General features: G+C 41.8%; 1 protein-coding gene across 2 annotated transcripts; it reads left to right on the top strand.

Moving 5' to 3' along the window:
* Positions 1 to 22: 22 nt before the first annotated feature.
* tmem169 (transmembrane protein 169) lies at positions 23 to 19,742 on the top strand. 2 transcript variants are annotated; one of them, XM_003226088.3, is made up of 4 exons: positions 24 to 245; positions 14,501 to 14,707; positions 16,839 to 17,269; positions 17,963 to 19,742. In XM_003226088.3, the coding sequence occupies exons 3-4, from the start codon at positions 16,966 to 16,968 to the stop codon at positions 18,583 to 18,585; spliced, it is 927 nt and encodes a 308-aa protein (XP_003226136.1). In that variant the 5' UTR covers positions 24 to 245; positions 14,501 to 14,707; positions 16,839 to 16,965; the 3' UTR covers positions 18,586 to 19,742. The 2 variants fall into 2 exon arrangements, with proteins under 2 accessions (XP_062823408.1, XP_003226136.1); XM_062967338.1 differs by lacking the exon at positions 14,501 to 14,707 and having other exon boundaries at positions 23 to 245.
* The last annotated feature ends 1,979 nt before the right edge of the window (positions 19,743 to 21,721 follow it).

The raw sequence follows: 21,721 nt of genomic DNA, 5'->3' as shown, positions 1-21,721 counted from the left end.
AAGGGGGCGTGGCCGTACGGAAGCCACGCCCACCCAATGCCTTACAATGGGGGTCGCCTTGCAGCTGGTACCCAATGGGAGTCAAGTCAGTCAGGGGCGGAGGAGGAGGAAAGGGGGGGGGGCTGCTCTTTCTCAGGCAGACAGAGAGAGAAGGAGCCCCTTCCCGGACTGCATTGTTCCTGCAAAGAAGAGGAGGAAGGAGCATCTCCCCATCCCACCTGGACCCCCACTTCCCACCTCAGCAGGTAAGCCCCCGTTCTCTTCCACGGGAGTTTCCATTTCCACGCTCTCTTCTAGCCCTTTCTCTTTGTATGGCAAAGCAAGGCGGGAGGGGGAAAGGGGCACACACACCAGATGTGTCTCTCTCTTCCTTTGTAAATGGGATGTGCACTGCATGTGCAGAGGAGAAAAGGTCTCCCTTGGAGAGTCTTCCAACTTGAGGTTGAACATTTGTTGGCAAATGAATTAATTCTTCAAACACCACCACCCCTCTACTGTAAATGGGATTTATAGTACATGGATGCGCAGAATGAAGGGGGTCCCCCACGGAGGGGTCTATGGATCATGCTTGTCCCCATGTAAGCCGCCCCGAGTCCCTTAGGGGAGATGAAGGCGGGATATAAAAATAAAGTTGTAATTTTTTATTATTGTTGTTGTTGTTATTATTATTTTATTATGACACAGCAAACAAGATAGATATGCTGGATTTCGTTTCTCAAAATCACAAGTCGAACACTTCCCAAGTGTCTAGGACTGTGTTATGTATTTTCGGATGATGCGTGCAGATCCCAGTAGGGTGGCCTTTTGCAGTTGGCAGATCGTAATTTTGTCATTGTCTATTGTTTCCAAATGCTGGCTGAGATCTTTTGGGACAGCACCCAGTGTACCCCTCACCACCAGGACCACCTGCACTGGTTTCTGCCAGAGTCTTTGAAGTTCAATCTTGAGGTCCTGATAGCGGCTAAGTTTTTCCTGTTGTTTTTCGTCAATGCGACTGTCACCTGGGATGGCATCATTATTATTATTATTTTCGTGTCAGGAGTGACTTGAGAAACTGCAAGTTGCTTCTGGTGTGAGAAAATTGGCTGTCTGCAAGGACGTTGCCCAGGGGACGCCCGGATGTTTTGATGTTTTTATCATCCTTGTGGGAGGCTTCTCTCATGTCCCCGCATGGAGCTGGAGCTGATAGAGGGAGCTCATCCGCACTCTCCCTGGGTGGGATTTGAACCTGGCAGCTTTCAGATCAGCAACCCAACCTTCAAGTCACAAGGCTTTAATCCACTACACCACAGAGGGCTCGTATTATTATTATATTATGGAACACTCTGCCCCGGAGTGTGGTGGAGACTCCCTTCTTTGGAGGCTTTTAAGCAGAGGCTGGATGGCCATCTGTCCGGGGTGCTTTGAATGCGATTTCCTGCTTCTTGGCAGGGGGTTGGACTGGATGGCTCATGAGGTCTCTTCCAACTCTATGATTCTATACCAGTGGCTCCCAGCCTTTTTTTGACCAGGGACCGCTCTCCAACATTAGTATCAAAAAGGTTACGAATCAGTTTTTGGTCAACTTTAGATTTGGTTTGGTTATTTGGGGTGCTGATTCAGAAAATTGCATTGGATAGACCACATCCGCTCTAGTTTCTGATCTAGAACATATGCCATCCAGTAGTCGCCATCTGCTCGCCCAAGGAAAACCATATTTAATCATCTAGGGCTGATGTGGTCTATCCAATTTATTTTTCTGAATCAGCACCCCAAATAACCCCAGAAACAGGCCTAAAAACAAAGACACCAAGGCGCCCCCTGCTTCCAGGTGCCACATGGAACAGCTCCGCTCAGGGAGAGAGAGAAGGAGGAGAAGCAGCAGTCAGGAGGCTTGTTGTTACGCCTTTCCTGAATAGTCAGCCTCTCCTCTCCTGACATCCCTTTGCCTCAGCACTATAAAAGGGTTTCACAAGACCAGTCGCTCTCACTGCAATGGTATAGTAATGGTGAGGCCAGGGACCATATTTTAGTTCTTGGGAACCAGTGGTGGTCCACGGACCTAGAGATTTCTAGAGATAACAGCTCTCTAGCAGTCTTTAGATCCTCCAATGTGATTCTATGCTCAGGCATGCTGGAAGACCTAGAAATTCCTAGATAGATGTTCTCTTAGGTCTATACCCATTTCAAGTTGAAATCCTTTGGGCAAATTCATTAATTCTTCTCAATCTCTCCTCACTAAACATCCTCAAGAATTAATGTTTCAACACTCCCCTTTGAAAATGGGATTTATAGTCTATCTCAGGCATGGGCAAACTTCGGTCCACCAGGTGTTTTGGACTTTAACTGCCACAATTCCTAACAACCTGTGTGGATATGCAGAATAAAAAGAAGTCTCCCTTGCATGGGTCTCTTATCTCCTTCGGATGGGTTAATTCTTCACTCCCTCCTTCTAAACATTCTACACTATTAACTCTTCACACCCCCCCCATTCTAAATATCCTAAAGAAGAATTAATCCCCCCTCCTCTTTACTAATTACCTTAAAGAAAACTTGATTGTGAACCTTACCTTTATAAACACCCTAAAGAAGAATTAATTCTTTACCTTCCTTTTCTAAACATCCTAAAGAATTAATTCTCCAACACACACACCCTTTGTAAGTGGGATTTACAGTATATTTGCCTATGTGGATGAGCAGAGAGGATCTTCCTTGGAGGGGTCTCTATCTCCTTCCTTCAGGGTCAAATCTTTTGGCCAAATGAATTAATTCTTTAACCCCCTTTCTAAATATCTTAAAGAAGAACTAATTCTTATCACACACACCCCCTTTGTAAACATGTTCTTTAAACGGAGGTTGGCTGAAGCCCCTTCCACACAGCTGTATAAAATCCACATTGAACTGAATTATATAGCTGTGTGGGCTCAGATATTCTAGTTCAAAGTAGATACTGTGGATTTATCTGCCTTGATATTCTTGGTTATATAGTTGTGTGGAATGTCCCTGAGCATCTCTCAGGAGTGCTTTAGTTGTATGTTTCTAAGTGACAGGATGCTGGGCTCTATGGCCCTTGCGGTCCCTTCCCACCCATATGCTTCCATGAATTGCCTTTGGGGAGTACCTTGCCCGTTCATATGGCCCCACCTTTTCCCCCTTGCATGATGTGGGGTTGTAATGAGGAGTGTGGTGGGCTGGATGTGGCTGCAGGTGAAGTTTGAGTCACGGATGCCCTCCTGTGCCTGAGCTGTGAAGCTCCTCCTAAAGTCGATTGCCGTCAATTAAGTAAATTGAATTTACTGAAATTAGGTTGGATCATTTTGTAAGAGGGAACTGACAACAGATGCCCTTCTGGGCTTGGAACCGCCCTGTGTGTTGCACCCTGTTTTTTTTTTTTTTTTAGAAAGTCAGTATCAAGAATATAGAATATGTTATTTGGGGGGGGGGGGTGTGAAAACTGACTCAAGGCGTGTTGCCACACCATATCAGGTGCAAAAGCAGACCAGGAGTGAATCTACACTGTCTAATTAATGCAGTTTGACACCATTTTTAATTGTCATGGCTCAATGCTATAGGGCAGGCATGGGCAAACTTCAGTCCTCCAAGTGTTTTGGACTTCAACTCTCACAATTCCTAACAGCCAGAAGGAAGGTTGCCCATGTCTGCTATAAGATCATGGGAGTTTTAGCCTTACAAGGCCTTTAGCCTTCTCTGCCAAAGAGTGCTGTTGCCTCACCAAACGCCGAATCCCAGGATCTATTTATTCGATTTACAGTAATCTGTGTTCCTTAAAATGCCTGCCTCATCTTAGGACCAGCCTAGGAGGTCATAGTCTTATACATGTCTAGCTGAAGATAAATCCCTCCATTGAATTCTGCAGGACTCATATCATATCTCAGTAGTAATTCCTGACACTGCACTGTTATCCACCTATCTAGGAGTAAGCTTTGTTGAATATAATATGACTATTTGTGAATTGATGGAGATTATTTTAATTCTCTAAGTATTTTACTTTTTATGTGTTGTGCTGATGTTTTAATCAATGGTTTAACATCACAATGAACTTAATTTATATTGCATTTCTTGTGTTTTTTATTGTAATTTGTAAAATCATGTTATAAGCTATGTTGCCTTCTGAACTTGATGGAAAATGGGATGTAACTGGAATGCATAATTTTAGGAGCATGCTATTAAAATATCAAAAAGGAAATAATGTAAGCTGTAGTAGAAAAATAGTTGGTTGTGTGTGTGTTCTCCAAGATATGCAGCCATTGAATTTGGATACATCTAACATGAGTCAGCCCCTAACACCCCAATGGTCCACTGGCCCAGACCCACTGATCTGTGCCATGCCAACTCTGCTAGTAATGGAGCCTCACAATATGTTCATGAGTAAGTTATTTTAGCCTGACCTCTCAATTGAAAAGAAACATAACTAACGGGGTATTTCAAAGCCCTGTCCAGTGTTGTTCAGCATCCTTATAACTGATTTGGAGTGCATATTCAGTATTGAATTAATGTAGTTTGACACCACTTTAACTGCCATGGCTCAGTGCTATTGAATCATGGGAGTTGTAGTTTTACAACCTCTTTAGCCTTCTCTGCCAAAAAATCCTGGGGCCTTGCCAAACTATAAATCCCAGGATTCCATAACACTGAGCCATGATGTCAAACTGCATTAATTATCCCTTGTAGTTGCACCCTCGGGTGATTAAACAAATATGTATTATAAATTTGCAGATGGCGCAAAAAAAAAACAAGGGTTGTTCACATCCCAAAGGACAGAATCAGGATTCCAACACAACAGATTGGAAATGGATAAACATAAGGTGCTACATTTAGGCAGGGAAGGTGAAATGTACAATTATAGGATGAGTAATTCGAAATAGTAAATGCTCCCAGTAGGCTGCAGGCGAAACATGAGTCAGAAGTGTGATGCAGCAGCCAAAAAAAGGCAGTGCAATTCTAGCCTGTATCAATGGAACGAGAGAAAGAGTGGTGCTATTCTGTTCTGCTTTGTCAGACTTCAGCTGCAATGCTGTGTAAAATTCTGGGTCCGGTTCAAGGATATTGCCAAAGTAGAAACTAGTAGCTGTTCAAGGAAATTTGTTTCCTATGTGATGCGGAAAGAAATAATATCACACTGTTCCCAAATCATTACTGCTTTAACAGACATGGATTTTTAAATTATGTATTTCATCATAAGCATCATCACCTCTTTGGGTTGATAGTGTATACAAACCAGTCTCAATCTACAAGCTCAAACTGCAGTTCTGGAGCAGTGCGACAAATCTTTGTGGTCATATTCTTGCTCTTTATGCAGTGTTTCCTTTGTATAGCCACAATTTGTCTTTAGAAGACAAAGCAACTTGAAAAATAAACTGATATATTTCCTATTTGTGTGTTTACTATATATTCCTTCTATAGACTGCACATGATTTTAACAAGTCCTCACAAATGTTTTAAAGATAAGAGTAGAGCACTCCCTGTTCCAAGGGCAGTATGACTAGCCCTTAACATCTCATTATTGATGAGTACATTAAAGTTGTTTCCAAGTTATGATGACTCTGTCATGGGTTTTATTGGCAAGATTTGTTCAAAGGCGGTTTCCTTTGCCTTAGTCTTAGGATGAGAAAGTGCTACTTGCCCAGGGTCACCCAGTGGATTTCCATGCCCAAGTGGGTAATTCAGGCCTTGTTCTCCAACAGTCATAGTCTTAGTACAGTTTTAAGTGTACTGTACTAGAATAGAAATACTGTAAGTCTTGGAAGTATCTTTTGAATAAAATGCTTCATAAAGTGCTGTTAGTCTCACTTGAATCAATGAAATTGAGGCAACTTAGATTGGCAGTCCACAAGTTACAGTACAAGCAAGATATTTTCTGTGGGTTTGTTCTTAAGGTGAATTTGTATATAAGTCAGAACAGGTACACTTTTAAAGTGTATATATTTAGCTTTGGATAGCATAGGGAAGGGTTAACACCTTGTGTTGTTTGTTTTGCTGTCTGTGCCCCTGTTCAGAAGATTTCACCTCACTTTCTGTCCCTGTGATCATTGGATTTTGAAAAATTTGGCTTGTTGTGGGAAGAACAATTGGTGATAAAGCTTCAATTGAGACACCTTTCCCCATGATAACTCTTTCAGGAGTGGATTTCTCTCCCTTCCTGTTGTTTCACGCCCGTTCTTAACAAGTAAGGTAAGTAAAGGTTTTCCCCTGACTTAATGTCCAGTCGTGTCCAACTCTGGGGGGTGGTACTCAACTCCATTTCTAGGTCCGTAGACACCTCCACGGTCATGTGGCCGGCATGACTGCATGGAGCACTGTTACCTTCCCGCTGGAGCAGTACCTATTGATCTACTCACATTTGCATGTTTTTAACTGCTAGGTTGGCAGAAGCTGGGGCTAACAGCGGACGCTCACTCTGCTCTCCAGATTAGAACCTGCGATCTTTTAGTCTGCAAGTTCAGCGGCTCTGCGCTTTAACATGCTGCGCCACTGAAGTTAGAAAAAAATGGACAAGAAATTAAATGACATAATGGAGGACTGGAGCCTGAACTCCAGGAGATGTCCCCTAGTTGGAAGAAACGAGCTATGCCCCAACAGTACCAAATCAATCTCGGTGTTTAGTCATACTCCGTCATACCCAAAATTTCAGGTAATAGATGAGCTCCTGGAGTGCCATTCAGGCACTCCCCCCTCCTCGGTGCAACTAAAGGACACACAACAAGAATAATACTACACTTGATACCGCATCTAAAAATTCCAGTAGCCCTGCTGTAAAAGAGGCTTTAGACACACGAAAATAATGCCCTACTCTGTTGGCACTCCAAAAGAGACTCAGACAAATGGCAGAGGGTAGTGGAGAAGTAGATCACAAGCTCCCCAAATGGCTGGGGGGAACCCCCCCCCCCCCCAGCTACAGTCAACATAGAAAGAGACTCTGCTGGAGGGCAAGTGATTATACGTAACTGGTCAGCGAAGAAACCAAGTGGGGCAATGATATCGGCAAAGGAACATTTAGCAGAACTACAATCTGCCATAGGGCACACATGGGATTTAAATAATGGTGTATTGTGTAAATGCCTGAAACAGAGTGGTCAAAGAGGCAGCACAGAACTAACATTCCAGGATCCAGAGGTGAGATGGAAATTCTGGTCCTCATAGCATACTCTCAGTGAAGTTTTACTACTTGAACTAAAACATTCACAAAATGAAATCAGGCCTTAGCATCCCAAGCATCCAGCATCTTCTTTACAGAACAAGTGGGAAAGGCCACCCAGAAATGGAAACTGGAGTGGTAGGAGATGGAGGAATGATTGTCACAGCACTCAGCCCTTCATTACATACCCAAATAACATCCAGCTACAATAAGAACATATGATCGGATAAACGGGATATTAAAGGCACATGGGTGGCTGGAGCATATCTGGGCAGTCTTAAACAAAGATGTGTCCCCGGCTTTCCCCCCAGAAGCTTAGGAGATCGCTACTGTGGGTCCTATGTCAAAGAGCACAGGAGAAATTGGGAACTAAGAGTCATTTCTAAGTCAGATGTCTGTAACACAGGGACTTAACCCAAGGACGGTGACTAAAATGATCAAGGGTCTGGAGAACAAGACCTATGAGGAGCGGCTTAAAGAACTGGGCATGTTTAGCCTGCAGAACAGTGGTTCACAACCTTTTTTTGACCAGGGACCACTCTCCAACATTAGTACCAAAAGGGTTGTGAATCCGTTTTTGGTCAACTTTAGATTTGGTTCAGTTATTTGGGGTGCTGATTCAGAAAACTGCACTAGATAGACCACATCAGCTCTACTTTCTTTTACAGAACATATGCCATCCAGTAGTTGCCATCTGCTCACCCACAGAAAACCATATTTAATCATCTAGAGCTGATGTGGTCTGTCCAATGCAATGGTCAGCTCTGTGGAAAGGAGCGGAAAGAAAATAAAAAAATAAAGAGAAGGGAGATCCACAAACCCAATTTTCATTCTCATGGCCCACTGGTTGAGATCCACTGCTTCAGAAGAGAAGGCTGAGAGGAGACATGATGAGGGCCATGTATAAATATGTGAGGGGAAGTCATAGGAAGGAAGGAGCAAGCTTGTTTTCTGCTGCCCTGGAGACTAGGATGTAGAACAACAGCTTCAAACTACAGGAAAGGAGATTCCACCTGAACATTAGGAAAAACCTCCTCACTGTGAGAGCTGTTCAGCAGTGGAACTCTCTGCCCCGGATTGTGGTGGAAGCTCCTTTGGAGCTTTTAAGCAGAGGCTGGATGGCCATCTGTTGGGGGTGCTTTGAATGTGATTTTCCTGCTTCTTGGCAGGGGGTTGGACTGGATGGCCCCTGAGGTCTCTTCCAACTCTATGATTCTATGACTGTATAGTTTGCTATCCAAGCTGATTAGTAGCCTCTTACTTTCAGTCTCATTCCCATAAGCATCACCCTACTGGAATCTAGTTCAGTTGACAACCAGTCTGAATTGTCCACAAATCATCTAATATAAAATGCTTTCTGACAGCAAAGTTCTATACTTGTCTATTCAAAATCAGTAGTGTTTACTCCCAAGGAAGACAGCTGAAGAACTGTAGCAGAAAACAATGCTTTTGTTTAGTTTATGCTTCCTTTTTTTGTATGGTATCAGCCTTTGCCTTCAAAAGCAATACTCAATCTCTCTTTCAGTACGGATTATCATTCTTTATGACCTTTCTGATCTGGCTGTGTTTGTAATAACGTGAAACTAGAAGAGGGACAGAATTAATATTGGCGAAGTTGATTATGTTCGTTCTTCTTCTGGAACAGAAAATGATGTTTTCAATTGATGGAATTTACAACTTCCAGTTACTCACTGAGTGAGAAAGGCCACAATAGCTTTAGTTTATTTAAACTGAAGCAGATTAAAAGGCTAGCTGTGCTTTGGGTGTGGCTTATGCCTGTGCAGAAACTAGTGCTGTATGGGGCAAAGAATATTAGATCTGTCGCTGCACAAATAAATACATAGGAAGGAGCAGAGACGGTGTTTAATTCACCAGGTTTGTTTCCTGGGTTGATTGCTCTCACATTTCTTGTGTTCAACAACCATCATTCTGTCCCCTCTGCTTGCTTTTTTAAACGCCATATTCCATTAGGCTTTGTTGATTCCTCGCCTGTCATGTTGCTATGACACAGCCATATAAAGCACCATTTGTTTTCCTAGGATGCCCTACATATCTGAAATGGACTATATAAATTCAGTTCTTTAATCCCAAGGAAAGCACTAATCTGAGCTATGAAAACTAGGTCTTCATCATTCTGAGTGCTAATTCTATGGGTGAACCAGTTCTGTAAAGATGCTTTTCTATGTTTGAAGCATTCTGGCAAGAGTATTTGTGATATTGCCTTCCTTTTAGGAAAATAATGGTTAATTTATTTTGAAAAATGATTGTTTACTGTTCTCTGTTTACTGTTACTGTACTGTTGCACGATAATCCTATTGAAGGGCTGCTTTAAAATTAACATATCCATCTTTGGCACTGTTTATTCACAGAATCACAGTGTTGAAAGGGGCCAAAAGGACCATTTAGTCCAATTCCATGCCATCCAGTGGTACAGAACTAAACAATAAAAGTAATTTTATTTCTTGCCCGCCTCTCTTTGTGGTTTGTGTCCATAAAAAAGATGTCATCAAGCCCGTTTTAAAGCCCCCAAAGGGGTAGAGTCCATCATACTCCAGGGCAGTCTTGTCCATTACTGAACAGGTATCACAGACAGTCGAGGCCCCGGTGGCGCAGAGGATTAAACTTCTGAACTTGCTGACCGAAATGTATAAATATTAAAATAAATATAGTGTCCCTACTTCGCGGATTTTCACTTACTGTGGGTGGTCCTGGAACCTAACTCCAGCGATAAGTGAGGGAACACTGATCAGTAGGTACCACTTATGTAGGAATGCAACAGTGCTTCATGCAATCAGGCTGGCCACATGACCTTGGAGTTGTCTACAGACAACGCTGGCTCTTCAGCTTAGAAATGGAGATGAGCACTAACCCCCAGAGTTGACTAGACTTAATGTCAGGGGAAAACTTTTACCTTTACTATCACAAAAAACAAGTTGTTCCTAATGATTATGTCAAATCGCTTTTTTGTATTTTCATTTATGCAGTCATAGAGTTGGAGGAGACCTCAAGGGCCATCCAATCCATCCCCATTCTGCCATGCAAACACTCCTAACAGATGACTATATAGTCTCTGTTTAAAGACCTCCGTAGAAGGAGACTTCGCCACCCTCTGATGTGGTTGGTTTAATGACTCATTCCATTTTTCTATATTACTTCCATTCAAATATTTCAAAATAGTTATCATGCCACTTCTCAGTCTTCTCTTTTCCATACTAAATATGCACAACTCCCTTACCTGTTCCTCGTAGGGCTTGGTTTCCAGACTTTTTACCATCTTGGTCATCGTTCTGTGGGTGAATTCAAGCTTGACAAAATCCTTTTTTAGCTGTGGTCCCCTTGAAGGCCATTTCACATATATGTACATAATTTATTTATTCAACAATAGTAGACTCTGTGCGGAGTGTGAAAACTAGCTGTGTGGTGCACTTTAGATGTGTTTTAGAATAGAATAGAATAGAATAAAAAGGTAAGTTTAGTCATGTCCGACTCTGGGGATTGGTGTTCATCTCCATTTCTAAGCCGAAGAGCTGGCATTGTCCTTAGACGCCTCCTAGGTCATGTGGCCGGCATGACTGCATGAAGCGCCATTACCATCCTGCCGGAGCGGTACCTATTGATTTACTCACATTTGCATGTTTTCGAACTGCTAGTTGGCAAAAACTGGGGCTAACAGCAGGAGCTCACCCTACTCCCCGGATTCGAACCATCCACCTTTCGTTCAGCAAGTTCAGCAGCTCAGTGGTTAAACTTGCTGTGCCACCAGGGCCTTCTCTTAGTACAAAGGTTTAAATAAGAAATAGCACTGTTTGTTATTATTGTAATTCCTTTGTAGCCAGTGTAGGAAAGTAGGCATCTACTAAAATGAAACTAAATTTCAATGTTTTCTTGTTCCTGGTCAGAGGAAAGGACATGCTGCAAGACTATGCCTTTGTAGTCCTTTCTGTTTCTGTTTATACATATGTCATTTAACCAGGAGTGAGAGGAATGATTGCCCAATGGGCTACAGGTAGTCTTACTGTTTTACAAATGTTTACTAATATATTTTGCTGGGAAGGACCCTCTAAAGAGATGTTGGGGGAAATCATCACATTGGGAAAGGGGAGTTGTGGATGGTCTTTCTCCAAAGCCCAAAGTGATGTCACTGTACGCTATGGAAAGCATGCAGGCAAGCTAAAAATAGCTCTAGATTAGAAACTAAATGATAAAAGGGAAGCAATTATTTTTGGAAGCAATCAATTTTACTGAGCAATTATAGGCGAGGGAGCTGCAGAGGTTTTGCTTTTCCTTAATAGCAAAGACCTCACTTAGAAAACATGACAGGAAAAAAGTTTACTACTCTTTCTTAGACATCAGCAACCTATTCTGGTCAGCCACCTCCATGTCTGGATTTTGGAGTCTACCAGCAGGCATAGAGTGTCATATGTCTCTGAACAATACTTCTTTTAATGCTTTGAGTTTCAAAAAGATCGTAGCACTTAAGGAACACAGTACAGTCAGTCCTCCACATTTGTGGATTTGATTAGAAGTTGACCATAGAAGCATGCTGGAGGACCTAGAAATTCTTAGAAATAACACCTCTCTAGGAATCTGTAGTGCTCTTGTCTGTGATCAGTTTCTGGTGGATGTTGATTGGAGTTGTGCTGGAAGATCTAGACAATCCTAGAGAGCTGTTATCTCCAGTAAACAGTGAAATTTTTCTATTAAAGTTTTTTCCACTCTTGTAGTGGTCGTGCATCCCTAAACCCAGCTAATGTGGAAGGCTGACTGTATACAGTAGTTAAAGATGTATCCTTTGATGGTTAGTGTTACCGGTAGGAACTGTCCATCTGGAAACACCAAACCAATCTATATTCTATAATTCAAACTCCTGCCTCCCTTGAATATTTCAGAATCCCACGTTTCTTTAGCATTTTTGCTTAATAGATTAAAAGGTTTTCTGGCCTGCTGAAGATTACGTTCAATGAAGACTCTGCTATTCAGGAAGATATATTTATTTTATTTATTTACAGTATTTATATTCCGCCCTTCTCACCCCGAAGGGGACTCAGGGCGGATCACATTATAACACACATAGGGCAAACATTCAATGCCCATAATGTCAGGACCCAGGCTGCAGAGCACCAATAACCATACACAGAGGCCAGAATCTATCTAATATCTTTATTGAGGAAATATATAAAGTTAATAAAAGCAAGTGTAGGAAATAGTTCAAAAGTAGACCTTTCAGGAAAGGTCAAAATTAGTCCAAGGAAACAATGTCCAATATGAAATATTAAGGTCCAAAGTTGTAATCCAATAACCGAAACACTCACTTTGCCAAGCAAAGTGAGGGGAGATGACAAGGTCCTTTAGTCCATGGAGCTTAATCCAATGCTAGGAAGCAAACTAGATTCTTGGTAAACAAGGCTTGATTCAAGGCAACAAGAGGCGAGGAGCAAGAACAGGGTCCGTGGCGAAATCCGTGGCGAGGTCCGGGGAACAAGGCAGGGCTGGAAACGAGAGCAAGGTCCTGGAAACTGGAGTAGCGTAGTCCACACACAATTTACTCCCGAAGCTGACAAATTGACTCCGCAAGGAATCCTTGTGGCCAAGCATCTATATAGGATCTTGTTTTCCCGCCAGAGCAGACTTTCTCTGGGGAACAAGAACCGAAACCTAAACTGTCCAGATGCAGGACTCCTTAAACTTTCCCAAGGGAACCAGACTTAATCATCTAATTGTCTGGCAGCTATTCGGGCGCTTCGGCGAGTCGCCTCCCGCGCGTGTCTATCTTGATTATAATAAAGGCGGCGAGAAAATGGGGGAGATTTCTCCTCAAGGCTTGTTTGTGTGACTTCTTGTGGGCAAACATCCTGCAGCTGCAAGGGCTCCAATTCTGGCAGGAACGGTGGGAAACCCAAGTTTTCCTCTTCATCTGACACAACAGTACTAGGAACGGGACTACATGGCCCATAAGTCATCACACATAAACACATCAAACAGAGACTGAGAGACACACGCAGAGGCAAGTTAAAGTTCTTCTGAGGGGATGTTCGATTCTGGCCACAGGGGGGAGCAGCTGCTTCATCATCCACACTGACGGCACTTCCTCATTCCAGGTCGTAAATTAGTTAATCTTGCCTCCCCACTTTATAAGTGGTACCTTATCTCCTACTTGATAGATGCAACTATCTTTCGGGTTGCTAGGTCAGCAACGAGCAGGGGCTATTTTTTTTTATTTTTAATTGACGGGTGCTCACCCCGCCACGGGCTGGCCTCGAACTCATGACCTCATGGTCAGAGTGATTTAAGGCAGCTGCTCAACAGCTGCGCCACAGCCCGGCCCCCTCAATCTTCTAAGCAGTGAAGCTCATAAACAAATATTACTGTGGGAAATCCATCACAAAATTCATTTTTCAGTTTAGACCACTGCTTGAAAGGGTTATTTTTGGACTATTTCTCCCAGAAATATCCAGGCATCATGACGGCTATATTAGTGCACTCCATATCCACAGGGAATATGCTCCCCGACTTTGCATGAATTGGATACACAAAACCATGAATAATAGTAAACTATATTGAAACAAAGACCGTCTGGACCAAAAATACCATAAAGATGTGCTGGTAGACGTAAAAAAATGCTTGGAGAGAACATATTTTGTTGATTATGGATAAATGAAACTAGAGATACCAGTCCTGCAGATATGGTACGGTAAAGGTTTCCTCTTGACATTATGCTGTGTCTGACTCAAGGGTGTGAGCTCATCTCCTTTCCTAAGCCGAAGAGCCGGCATTGTCCATAGACCTCCAAAGTCATGTGGTGGCATGACTGCATAGTGCGCCATTACCTTCCTGCTGGAGCGGTACTTATTGATCTACTCACATTTGCATGTTTTCGAACAGCAGAAGCTGGGGCTAATATTGGGAGCTCACCCTGCTCTGCGGATTCAAACCACCACAAGTTCAGCGGCTCAGCAGTTTAACCCTCTGTGCCATCAGGGGCTTGCAGATATGGGGGGGGGGTTGCTTTGTAGTAATTTAACAGCCTTTCTTTGGATGATTGATTTAACCTATTGGTGGTCTGATTTCAAAAAAATGCATTAGATGTGATATGTACTTCTGATTTTTCTCAGTTGGCAAAATGACTCCCTCCAGTAAATAATAAAACAAAACAAAATTTAAAACACACATAAATCTGAATGGGCATAAATTGCGAGATTTTGGAGGGCAGCATATCCCTTGTATTTATTATTCTCTCATAACTGTGATTTGTCAATATATTTGTTTGTAATCTATGCCAATTAGGGGCTGTTCTGCTGCTCTTGCATATTGAGCCTCCAGTGTTGAATAAAACAGTCCACATTTTCCTTTTTCTCTGTTCAATAGGGATTCCTTTTAAAAAAATTGTGAGGACTTCAATAAACTCTGCAACTTCAGCAGGCAGCCCTAAAGATCTTTGGAAAACACAGCGGCAGCATTCTGCATAGTAACAGTTAATTCCTTCGTGCTAAAAATTCCCCTGAACCGCTCCCTGGGCCTTTTGCTGCAGACAGGCTACTGTTAGCCACCTGCTCCGTTTCCAGACTTCTCAAGGTATTTTCTGCATTCTGATTTCCTTTCCTTTCTAGGCATTGCTGATAATGGTTTCATTCCCCTTAGTTTCTAAGGCAGATAAATGCTTGCATGAATAGATGCAAAATAATGTAGGTGTGGCTGTGTGAGGTTATGCCTATTGCTAGAATAGTCAGAAAGCCTGTTATATGAATGAGCATTCCCCATACTCTTATATCAGTCAAGACGCCTAAACAGATAATAACTGGGATGCATGCACCATAATGCCTCCCATCCACGCATATGGAAATTATTTGTTTTATGTATATTTTTTGTTTTATGTTTATATATTGGAATGTATTTTACTTATGTGTTGTCGAAGGCTTTCATGGCCGGGATCACAGGGTTGTTGTATGTCTTTCGGGCTGTGTGGCCATGTTCCAGAAGTATTCTCTCCTGACGTTTCGCCCACATCTATGGCAGGCATCCTCAGAGGTTGTGAGGTATGGATAAACTAAGTAAGGAAAGGAAAGAATATATATCTGTGTAAGCATGTGGACAACTTCAACAGAAAGGAAGAAACCATGAAAATAAACAAAATCTGGCTACCAGTATTACAAAACTCCAAAATCAAAACAGTAGATGGGAACCAACACAATGAGGACTTGACTGAACAAAGGATGCCCCCAGGCAAGGGACAAAACATTTCCAATGCCAATTAGGGTGATTAACTGAAACATTAATGCTGGCTCCCAGTGACAAAGAACTCTTGCCACACCTTGGACTACACACAGATATATATACAATAACCCTATTTTACTTATGTCTTTGTGTCGGTTTTAATTTTAATAATTCCATTTTATGCCTGTGCTTTATGTCCAAGACACTGCACAAGTGCTGTTTGTAAGCCACCTTGAGTCCCCCTCACGATAATAATAATAATAGTAATAATAATAATAATTATTTTTTTTATCCCGCCTCCATCTCCCCGAAGGGACTCAGGGCAGCTAACATGGGGCCAAGCCCAAAGAACAAAACATGAACAAAATTAAAATCATATATAAACAACATTAACAAACAGATAAAATAAAACAGATTTTAAAAAACAATAGTACAGTATAAAACAATAATAATAAAATAGAATGGTAAAAAGATATAAGGCAAAAACCATCACTAATGGGTAAAATGAGAGGGGCAGTCAAGACAGAAGTACAAAGGTATGTAGTTATAAGAGAAAGGCAGGATATAAATATGGTAAATAAATAATGTTTTAACTTTATTTTTCTTCCAATATAGGCATGATATAGGGGGCGGAAAGATCTCAGTATATCTATATACATAAAAGTCAAAGAATGTATGTGTGTTTATTTATACTACCACAAAGGCTGTTGTGAGGTTAAGTGGTCCTCTGTGATATCTCTGGATTGTCGGTTGCTAGATTAAGGACTGGCTGTTGCTAGGTGAAGTGGCCATCTGTGATGTCATTGGGAAAGACAGGTGATGTGTGTATGAGGAGAAGGAAGGAAAAAAGAAATAAGAAGGAAAGGGAAGGGGAAACAGTATGAGGAGAAAGAGAAAGAAAGGATGAAATCAGGGGCCAGCTTCTGGAAGAGAAACCAGCATGGAATACCAAATGCTGTAGGCTATATATAGAGCAGTGGTTCCCAACCTGTGGTCTATGGACCACCAGTGATCCCCATTTGTGCCCCCTATCTAAATGTTTTAGATGTGTAACTTCATTCAGCTCTTGCCAGCATACCCAACTATGAAAGATAACACAAGTTGCAATCGAAAACATCTGGTGGACAGAAATGCCCTAAGACAGTGGTTCTCAACCTGTGGGTCCCTAGGTGTTCTGGCCCACAACTCCCAGAAATCCCAGCAAGTTTACTAGATGTTAGTATTTCTGGGAGTTGAAGGCCAAAACATCTGGTGACCCACAGGTTGAGAACCACTGCCCTAATAGAAAGTTAACTTTGAACTTGGTAAATTTCACCCTTAAAGAAGACCTTTCAAAATCCTACTCAAGTCAAATGTGGTAGAGCATTGCCTCCTTACCTAGTTATTTATTTGTTTTAACTTATAAATCACCTTGAGTCTCATTTTAGAAGGAAATATGGAAATCAAGTACGTTTTTCTTACTTGTCTTTCTCTCCCTCCCTGTCTCTTTCAGGGTTAAAAGCAGAATGTCTTCGTACAATACTATGAAATGGTCACTCCTATTAAATGGAGTGCAGCTACTGGCACATTAATGGCTCATAAATGTGGATGAATCTAATCTAGAACAAAAGTGCACCAAGATGCCTAGCGAGAGGCTCCAGAGCAACAGTGGGTTAGAGGAGCCTGCATTCAGGGAAAGCAAGTCCGGGGCCCAAAGCCCCAATTGCAACTCCTTACGCAGGGCCGTGGCCACTGCTGTGACCTTTGATGGAGAAGTCACCACTGAGAGACGGAAGAAGAGAAAGAAAGAGTCCCGCCCCGAATCCATCATCGTTTATCGGTCGGGGAATGAGAACAAGGTGGAAGAAGAACAGGCGGATGACGAAGGGGGCGAGAGAAGTTCTGAGGAAGGCTCCAAATTCCTGGGACATGCCGCAGGAGACGGTAACCACCTTGCAATAAAAGTTGTTTGCTGTTCATAATTTGCTTCACTTCCTCCTAAAAGGAGGGTTATGTTCCTTCTTTATTTCATCCTGGAACATCATTCTCTAAGGTTTCTGTTTTATTTAACGTCTGTCCTATGTGCCTGAATATTTTCCTGCCTTTGTTTTCTGACAAGTGGAACTTTTAGTAGTTGCAATTACACAGATGGAATAGAAATGCCTTGTGGTGCTTGAGTTTTTATTTTCAGTTCCTTTCCCAGTAGTTTGTAACTTTGTTTTCTTTTCCAATGCCATATTGATTTTCAGAAAACTGTACACAACAGCCCCATCTATTTTTTGTTGCTAGACACAACCAGTTCAGACATTCTATTTGACTTACCCTGCCCAGTAACTTTGCTTTTCTCTTAACTTAAATAAAGAGCAGTCATCATTTTATATGACCCATTTCAGAGGATCCATCAAAAGTTCTTCTCTATTTGTTCTCAGTTTCATCATCCTGAAAAAGTTGGTGTCATTTGAAAATCGGTTTATTTTGTGCAGTGCCATGGCAGATCCTGCATCTTGGTTGGATCCATTAGGAGTAATATCAGTTCATTCCTATCCACTGCTGTCTGTTATTTAACCAAAAGGTTCTGTCCATCTGCTTTTAAATTGCACATGAACACATAGCAACCACAATCTTTTTTATTCCTAGGTTCCTGGGCTATGCCTCTAGACAGCAGGTATGTCACTTTAACTGGGACCATCACAAGAGGGAAGAAGAAAGGCCAGATGGTGGACATCCATGTTACTCTTACTGACAAAGAGCTACAGGAGCTGGCTAGGTCAAAGGAGCCTCCAAAACCAGAAGCACCCGAAGGGAAAAAAGCTTGTCAGGTTGGCGTGGATAAAGGCCCTCATGTCCTCCTCTGGAGCTTTGCCTGTCTCCCAGTCATCTTTGTCATGTCCTTTGTGGTTTCCTTTTACTATGGGACCATCACTTGGTACAATGTCTTCCTGGTGTACAATGAAGAGAGGACCTTTTGGCACAAGATAACCTTCTGTCCCTTTCTCATTATCTTCTACCCAATCATCATCATGGTGGTTTCCTTCTCCTTGGGCCTCTACACAGCACTGACTCAGATCTCTTGGGCCTTTGGGGAATGGTGGCACGCGGTCCGGGATATGGAGAAAGGCTTCTGTGGCTGGCTCTGCAGCAAGATGGGCCTGGAGGATTGTTCTCCCTACAGCATTGTGGAGTTACTGGATTCGGACAACGTCTCTGGTACCATGTCAGCTAAAGGTTCCACTCAGGGCGAAGAGATTTCAGCAGTCTGAGTGACACTGGACTGTTCATGTTCACAAGGGGAGGGACTTGAGGAAGGGCATACAGATGTTTGGTTTTGGGTAATAAAATCCTCCAAGCCAGCTAGAACGTTCAGGAAGACCACAAAATTTGATGGGACCATTTTCAAAATACGGAGGGGACCCTGCACTCTTTCCATTGTGAAAAAAGACCTTTTTAACGAAAGCTAGAGTGTCCAGGGAGAGCTAGTGTGGTTTAGTGGTTGATCAGAACCCACTGAGTGATCTTAGGATAGTTGTATTCTTGGCCTAAGAGGAAAGCAGTGTAATCACTTCTAAATAATTCTTGCCAAGAAAAAAAAAACTGATGATAGAGCTGACATAAGTCAGTTTACTTGAAGGCACATAACAATAACAGCAAGCATTTCCAGAAGTTGAGCTCTAGCTGATTGCATTTTCAAGTACTTGCTGGTGTTCAGCATGAACAAGTGCAAGGCTTGGCTTCCTGTCATTTTAGGAGGCAGGTGAAGGGGAGTATGTTTACAGGAACCAAATATCTTCCCACATATATAAAAAATACTTATAACTAAGACTAGAGGTCTAAATGCCCCAAAGTAATCAGATCCCGTCTGATTTTGGAAGCTGAGCAGGTAAGCCCTAGTTAGTACAGTAGAGTCTCACTTATCCAAGACTTGCTTATCCAAGGTTCTGGATTATCCAAGGCATTGTTTTCAATATATCATGATATTTTGGTGCTAAATTCGTAAATATGGTAATTACAATATAACATTACTGCGTATTGAACTATTTCTGTCAAATTTGTTGTATAACATGATGTTTTGGTGCTTAATTTGTAAAATCATAACCTAATTTGATGTTTAATAGGCTTTTCCTTAATCCCTCCTTATTATCCAAGATATTCGCTTATCCAAGGTTCTGCCGGCCCGTTTAGCTTGGATAAGTGTGACTCTACTGTACTTGGATGTGAGATAAGCAATGAATAACAGAATATTCTGTTAAGAAAATCCAATGATATCCATGTGGTCACCATAAATCTACAGGTGAAGACACATAAACACACAAAAATGTAGGCAGAAGTTTCCTTTTTTGCCATACCTGTTTTCTGTGTGCAGATTTTTATTTTTGGTGTCTTTTTTCTTTAAAAAATTAAAGAACATTCAAAAATTCAACTCCTGCTTTTCACCCTATAGTCTGATAAGATTTAGTCCAGGAACAATTTTGCATGCCCAGTCTCCCATACCTTGTAACATAACCGTGCTGCCAGACTCGCTCATAATGATTCTAACCTGATTGGTGACATTAGTTTGAGTTTATTAAAGCACATTGTTGAGTGACAGAGGTTCTGTTTGATTGGAGTTGCTTGGTAGGGAGAAGGGAATGCAAAACGAACAGCTTTGCAAAATGGATCTTCCATTGTAAATCTGCAGGTGCACTCTTCTGACTGAAAATCAGGAACTGACAACTACAATCTGGAATGTGCTTATCAGGTTAGTCTGCTCCAGCAGCCCTTCCAATGTGATTACAGGTAGTGATAGACATAAGAGCATCAACTATGTTTACATGGGGAGACTGAATGAATCACATTAGGCTCCCCATTCCATCCCACTACTTGTACATTCTTTGTGTTCCCTGCATGGTTGCCACACATTTGATATATGTACATATATTTGTTAAAAGATGCTCCATCTAGCATCTGGTTTAATATGTGGGCACAAAGCCAAGATGAATCAGAAACCGGGAAGGGGGGTGTCAGTGGAGAGAACTACAAAAACAAAATAAACGCACTAGTGGAAATTAACTTGTATTTATGTAGATTGTTAGCACAAGCCTTATTGTTTTCACAGAATATATGGTGGGGTGGGAGTTAATGCCATAAATTGTACAACAGAATGCCCTATGTGACTGTCTGGAAGCAAATATTTTAGGGTGGATAGTAACATCTCTTCTACTGAAATCACTCATTTTCTTCTGAGATATGCATTTTTGAGCCTTCATATTTCATAGTCTTTTGGCTTCTGTGAGGGAAACAAGACTCAGCCCAACTATTGGTGCTAATTGTATTTGCCTTCCTTTGGTGCTGTTGTATTTGCCTTTCTTCCTAAATACTGTAGACTCTCCTTTCTCCTATGATGCAGCTTTAGTGGCCTAATACTGTAAAGCATTTGTAAAGCCTAATGACTTCGTTAAAAGCCATGCTATAATTGAAAAGCACAATGTCCCTTTCATCTTTGGTTCGCAAATAATTGCTGGTGGTGTGCCACCTGGCACCTATTATTTTCAAACACGAGTCTTCTTTATAAGTATACTTACTTTTATTTCCTAGTGAACTTCATGGAGGAAGATAGAAACAAGTTTGCAGCAAAAATCACCACACTACTAACTTGTACAGTTAAAAGAATATAATATATGTGTATACAGTGATCTAACCTAATTTTTCTTAGAAAGATTTCTCTCCTGCCTGAAGAATGGTGAATGGAGTGGGCTGTGCAAGGTGGATAACTCTGTGAGTATTTCTATACTACATCGTTAAAACACTTCAATCCCACTTCAGTGGTCTTGGTTTCGTCCTATAGAATCCTCTTTAGCAAAGTACTGAAATGCCAATGTATTCCCTAGCATTACCTCTCTGATGAAAAATGTGATACTAGAGACAAAAAATATGGAAAGAAAGACCGTTTAACATGTTTAAGGAAACTTTTAATTTAAAACTAGGAGAATGAAACAACCTGAAATTAAATAATCTTGTCAGGTAAACCTCCAGAAGCAACTCCAGTTGCTCCTGGCACACACACACACAAAGGTAAACCTTGTCTTATCAAACAAAAACTTTCTGAAGATTATTTCCAAACTGTATCAAGGGTTTCCCCCCTCCTCCTCCTTTGATACCAAAAAGATTAGTACACAGCAAACAAAACCACTATGCTGGCTGTTGTATTGGAACACACATCGGACACTTCCCAAGTGTCTAGGACTATGTGAGTATCAGCAAATAATGCATGCAGATCCGAGTAGGGTGGCTTTTTGCAGCTGACAGATGGTAATTTTGTCAGTGCCAATTGTTTTCAAGTGCTGGCCCAAGGTCTTTAGGCACTGCAGTCAGTGTGCTGATCACTATTGGGACCACCTTTACTGGGTTGTGCCAGAGTCT

This window comes from Anolis carolinensis, chromosome 1 (genome assembly GCF_035594765.1).
Source record: "Anolis carolinensis isolate JA03-04 chromosome 1, rAnoCar3.1.pri, whole genome shotgun sequence".
In the NCBI taxonomy this organism is placed as follows: Eukaryota; Metazoa; Chordata; class Lepidosauria; order Squamata; family Dactyloidae; genus Anolis; species Anolis carolinensis.
This window is presented reverse-complemented; position numbering and strand designations above follow the sequence as displayed.